The sequence below is a fragment of the Mixophyes fleayi genome, chromosome 10 (genome assembly GCF_038048845.1).
Source record: "Mixophyes fleayi isolate aMixFle1 chromosome 10, aMixFle1.hap1, whole genome shotgun sequence".
NCBI lineage: Eukaryota > Metazoa > Chordata > Amphibia > Anura > Limnodynastidae > Mixophyes > Mixophyes fleayi.
The window spans coordinates 89,037,935-89,044,085 of record NC_134411.1 but is presented as its reverse complement, the minus strand read 5'-3'; the positions used below and the strand labels follow the sequence as shown (position 1 = coordinate 89,044,085).

The 6,151-nt window shown below is 42.1% G+C and overlaps 1 protein-coding gene across 1 annotated transcript; it reads right to left on the bottom strand.

Annotated features, from left to right (window-relative positions):
* Positions 1-1,488: 1,488 nt before the first annotated feature.
* LOC142104413 (uncharacterized) lies at positions 1,489-5,548 on the bottom strand. The gene is made up of 6 exons (XM_075189066.1): positions 5,335-5,548; positions 5,019-5,126; positions 4,523-4,662; positions 3,018-3,114; positions 2,602-2,726; positions 1,489-2,452 (listed from the first exon to the last, which is right to left on the bottom strand). The coding sequence occupies exons 1-6, from the start codon at positions 5,417-5,419 to the stop codon at positions 2,276-2,278; spliced, it is 732 nt and encodes a 243-aa protein (XP_075045167.1). The 5' UTR covers positions 5,420-5,548; the 3' UTR covers positions 1,489-2,275.
* Between the last annotated feature and the right edge of the window lie 603 nt (positions 5,549-6,151).

Here is a 6,151-nt window from a genome sequence, read left to right as displayed (position 1 = left end):
CGACTAGTGGGGTTGTCTTTCTCTTGAATTCAATTTTCTTTGACTTCTGCCTGTTACTTTAGTGCTCCAAATAAAGTGATTTCATTTTTTATAAAGTAGTTAATGATGGTTTTGCAGAGAATCTAACAAATACAATACATCTAATTGGGAACATTCCATAGATGTATTCCTGGCAAGATGTTTTGGGGCAATACCAACTATTTTGTTGTCTTCTAAGAGGCTCTTTTTTTAGTGTACATAACTAGATCTGATGAACATTTAACAATGTAGACTGTTAATTCGTGTGAATTTAAATATTAAATCTTTTGTTCTTAAGCAGGACCTACCCACAAATGTATTCCACAGCGGTGGGCTTGTGGGCTTGAGTGAATACAAACCTCTATCAGGATTACTGATGGTAAGCAATTTGTGTAGGGTGTGCTGGTCACAGTGGATCTCCTGTTTCTGGAATATCATCATTTTCACCTGCCCATATTCTCAGTTCTACATCCTGGAGGATCTTCAGACAGGATCCCAGTGGAGAAAGATCTGTTGTGGACCAGACACCCAGATCAGCTCTCTCAATTAAATATCCTTTTCATCAATATACGCTGCATTTAAGGGTACAAACAAGTACCCACCAGTTTAGTGGATTTGAACCAGTTGCCCCTTTTCTGTTTGTAGCACTCTATTGGGGGAGGGACCTATAGTGGTTCAGGGACTGTCTTTGTGTCTGTGTGTGTATATTGGGTTAGGGTTGGTGGAGGGGCCTGCGGGGGATCAAGGACTGGCTTTTAGTGTCTCTGTGTGTGTGTATTGGACTAGGGTTCCCCCTGGTATTTTTCACTCTCATTTACTAAATGTATATGTATCCCACCGCTGGTACCAATTGATTTTAGAGTTCGAACCATCAAATTAGCAAAAGCACGTTGAAACTGATAGATGACTTCTACATATATGTAAAAGATTACGCCATCCACTAATTGTTTTAGTATTGTTCTACATGCAGGTCTAAAATTAGGTCTTTCCCATCATACCCAGATTCTAGGAAGAGACACAGGGTCTGAAGCTGTATGCACTAATTCTGTAGGCCTGGTTCCAATTAGCACATGATTGCTGGATTGGAGAAGCCTGTTACTATTTATTCTCGGCCTGGTTGTAGTTGCAGACTGATGGGAGAGATGTAGCAGGCGAGGGGTTTGTCTCACAACTCACTAAAACCAAATTGTGTCAAATTGAGCCGAGGAAAATCGATCGCTGCTTGTTTTAGTTCATGCAGTTTCCAAACAATTCTCAGTATACAAGTAATGTCTATAGTAGGCAGAGAGAACCTATAACTCTTCTTGTGAGACTACAGGTACCAAAATGTGCTGCCTGCTATCTCCACAACAACCATAGGCACTTTCCTGACATACTAGGATTCGTAGTTCTACAACAGCTGGAGAGCCATAGGTTGCCTACCTCTATGCTATAGAACCACTCTAATTACACACACAGAATGCTATGTACTTAAGGAGAATGAATAAGTTTTATTTTGTAGATGTTTATTGAATTCACATGGGACAGTCCATCTGCGATTAGGAGGGTGAATATGAGGCCTGGCAAGAGATTATAGCAGGGGATCACGCCTAGACAAAGGGAAAATTAAACAATCAAGTGTCCAGTATCTTCTAGTCCCCACTGGGTTCCCAAAAATGTGTTGTTTTTTTCTCCCCCCACTTCATATCTGAGTGTGTGTAAAATGCTATAATACTGACACAAAAAATAATGTTGCTATTCAGTACTTAGAATATCCACAGATCAGCACACAAAACGTTATTGATAGGGCTGAAGAGTTATGTTTTTAGATATTCTTCAACGGATTGTTCAGTTATGTTCCAATTGTCAAGATTCTAAAGTTGGTTTGCTTCTCTCCAAATAGGGCAAGTCAATGACGGAAATACTCGTGTCCTGCCAAGACACACATATCATGTTTTGGTTCCCCAATTATAAAGCTTGATTATTTTTTTTGGGGCCAAGTAGCTCTATATAATATATGGTTTTGGAATAATGTTCTTTGGTGGGTCATTTCAAAGCTCTATGGATGACGTCTTCATGGTTCCGCGGAGGGTGAAGCTGGTGGCTTTTTGGTGGTTTGTGGAGCTCCGACCGGGATTGTAAAGTTCCTGACGATGCTGCTCATGTTCTAGGAAAGTGGTTGAGTAATGAGGATGTGCACATGGTTGAAGTGGTTGGGTTTGTCGCAGTACACGAAGGATGGGGGCCAGGGGTAAGACACAGGGATTTGTCCCATAGCTCACAGCTTTCCTTCTAAGATAAGAGTCTTGAGGTCAGTGGTGGAGTTGGCGCAGAGGATTGTGTGGGACACTCGCCTCTTCTCCACCAGTGACGTAATAGCTTCTCCCACCTCTAAGTGACTTACGTACCCTGGCCCAAGGCGCTCTGGGGGAGCCACTCCCATGTTGATTTTTACCTGAGGATGAAAAATCCACAATATCTCTGTTGGAAGTATGGGCAAAAACGGAGGGGCATTCTAGGTTCTAAGATATAGATATATTCTAGCAAACATTCTCATCCCCTTCCCTCCACCCATTTTAACATATGGCCCACTATCCAACAAACCTCATTTAGTTTACAGACAACATCAGGATACTCCTCACGAACCACTTGGGAAAATGCCAGAGCCCCAGCCGCCCCCAACGTCAGGAACCCTGTGCCAGGCATCAGCAAACGTTCACCAGCGCCCCCTGTGGTGGAGTAATAAACTGCATAAGCTTCATCTAAATATATTAAACAATGCCATAGCATCAGACTTAGGGTATCTACAACTGATGAGATTAAAGATGATAAATATATAACCGGCTTTACAACATGCGATTTACATGCTTGGAGATGTAGCTCAGACACAGAGTTACAAGATGTTTATCTTTTAAACTGACTGGCTATAGCGATAACAGGTAAGAGGAGACCAATGGCTGGTCCTAATGTTTCTGCAGTAGACAAGAAGATTTAATAAGAGAAGACTTAAATTCCCCTACCTGTGATAAATGTGTATGTGCCATTTGGATTATCCTTTACCAGTGGAAAGAAAGCTTTCCAGGAGGTGAATGTACTGAGAAGCAAGGTTTCCAGCACCTACAGAAAAATAGACCATATGAAGGAAAACGGTCCATACCTTGGCAGAACTAAACGTGTTTTAAATATTTTCATGATAGCGTTCAAACTATCTTTGTGGTACTCTACGCAGTCTAACATTAGTATGATACAGATAAGTATAACAGAACACAAAATATAAAGGCACTCTAGCCTGGAAAATGTACTTGGCTTCATTGTTCCTAGTCTAGGAGTACCTATTCCAAATATAATTTTATGCAATCACTCTGTACAAGATCTGAGCAACAATAAAAAGTTATGTACATATTTATTTTTCCTGTTATCTGCTAAATGTTTGGACCTCCAACCTGAGCAATGATGTCCTGTTACATCGTCATAGATATTAAACCCCCTCCACCCTACCCTCAAATTGTTACTTTGTGTATGGATATAAGGAGATTGTGGGAGAGAGACAAAAAGAATGGCTTTGTGCTTGTAGGGTTTAACTTTCTCAAGATACAAAGTGCAGGGGCAAACGCAGGATTTGTAGAAAGGGGTTTCCACACCACGCCGCCAGTGTGCGTGACCAGCATGCATGGGGGCTATAATTTTAGACAGTGCTTGGCTGCTCTCTAACGCTTCCTATCCCCATAATATACATGGGCAATGCTACGTGTACTACTGTTAGCAGCCATGTGAATCGGGAGCAGGGTCCAGCCACCTCAATTATAAAGTGTCCCAGGCTTGGGGGGGGGGGGGGGGGGGGTTTCCAGGCACTAGGAAACCCCCCTCAGTTTGCCTATGAAGTGATGCAACCAATGTTCAATTAAATATCAATCCCTTAATGTTTACATAAACAGATACGCTGATTAAAAAATAGGTAGTGTGCCTTTAATATACAGTATACCTTCATTTCTAGTGTGGTGGAAACATTTTTACATTCATGATTGGCGCAAATCTTTTTTTTAGCTGCACGTTCTATTTTAGATCTTACATTGCAACGGAGATGTAACCATCTTGTCAAAAATAACAGCTTCTGTTATTAGGGAACCTCCAGAATTTGGAGCCAGGGGATGTGAGGTCTTCAGAGTTGGTCTCTAGAGTGAACTCCTGGCAATTTTTTAGACCTTCTGATCGCCTGCAGAGCTGGCTCCCCTATAAATCCATATTATTTGGCTGCACCCCATCTCTGGAACTCTACCAATATTCCAGCATATTTTCAAAACTCACTTTACGAACTAGTTTATTTAAAAAAAATACAAAGTTATTTATGCTATATGTGCACCCCAAGCGAAATCCTTACTCATTTATCTTCCTCCTGCAAGACTCCTCTATCACTGAGATTATAAGTAGAACACTTACAGTATATGTGTTTATAGCATGTACCAGCCTATTTTTAATGACCATTGCCATAGGGTGCATTATGTGTAGAGGTCTGTAATCACCGTACCTTCTGCAGCTCCTGCAGCGACTGCGTGTGTGGCGGACCCCCTTGCCACCAGCTGAACCCGAGCGAGGACACGACATCGGTCACCTTTCCCACTCGACTGATCAGATCAGCCGCTGCCTGCTGCGCCCCATCCTCAGAGCCTGCACACAACCCAAACACAAAGGGTCAAATAGCCAGACAAAGCTGCAGGCGCTCCCCCCGGAATATCACAGAGAGTGAAAGATCATAAAAGAAATTCCTATCATCTGAGAAACAATGGAAATCCAACATCATCTGGGCATGGAGAACAGATGTGGCATACGAAAGCCAAAATACTGTCCAAAAACAGACGAGTTCCTGTGAAACTGGGGGTTAAAAAAATTGGATTCTAAGATATTGGTGCAGAGTTCTAGAACACACAATCTACATAATACACAATCCACAAACATTCCGGCAGGTGAAAGGTAGGTACAGGTGGTATGATGTCCTCCTGGCTCCTACCGTGCACCTCTCTTACCCACGTCTCCGAGCAGGGTATGAAGATTGTCTTTGTAGGTTCCTGACACAAAACTTATCAGCTTCTCCAAGCGGGAATTGTCCCTGGAAATCACAGCTACCTGGAACCCTGCCAGAAAGAGGATTATGTTTAGGTGAATTATATCAGTCACAATGTGCTCTATGGCACAGAAGCTATGGCGAATACACAGGTGGTCTAAGTAACTGTTTCATTAATGCTGCCCTGGTTCGTGGACTTGCCTCTGTCCCTGGGCATTGTCACCAAAGGCCGGCTGAGTGGACACTGGTACTCTTTTGTTAGATATACTTTTTCTTACCTTTTTCTAGAAGACACTTCACAATCCCTGATCCAACAGTCCCCGCTCCCCCAAGAACCAAAACCATTCGTTGTGAGGTGGACATAGTGACCAACCGGACACCGGCTTCCCAGACAGAGGCAGAAAGTCCAATGAAGAGCAAGCAGAGAAAATCAGGCAGATCAGCTATACAGACCCAATATTAATAGTGAGCTATCCATGATCCCTCCCCAAAAATCCTTCATACCTCCCCAATGACTCTCCCCAAAACCAACCAAACCCCACCCTCCCTCGTATTCTAGTCCTAACTCTCCTGTACAGCAACATGCACTGTCAAGCAAGTGACTATAACAGTTATTTAAACTACTTAGGCATAGTTTTCAATCTGCAATCTCTGGGAACTAATCTCTGCACAGTCATGAAAAATCCAGATTTTTTTTTGCTGATATATTTGGATTTTTTAAGCAAAATGTTTACATAGAAGAGAAGGGTCAATAACTCAAAGATAAACTCTGATGCGTCATATAGCATACATTTAGCTGAAGTCACCAGGGCATAAACATCACAATCTGCTTTTGTTGTCAGGAAGCGCCCTCTGCAGGCAGACTTTGTCTTTCACCTTTACTATATCTGTCCTTACAAAACTAGCACAAATCACATTTACAATTTACAACTGCTTTCTCGCCCACTCCCAGTTATAAGTGAGGAGGGCTCAGCTCAGAAATTCGTTTTTATTATCTCCTTAATCCTAAAGGCCCCTTAAAACTACTATGCAAGTTTCTTTATGCAAAAAAAGTCTAATAATACTTGCACAAATAAATATGTAAAAGTTCCCATA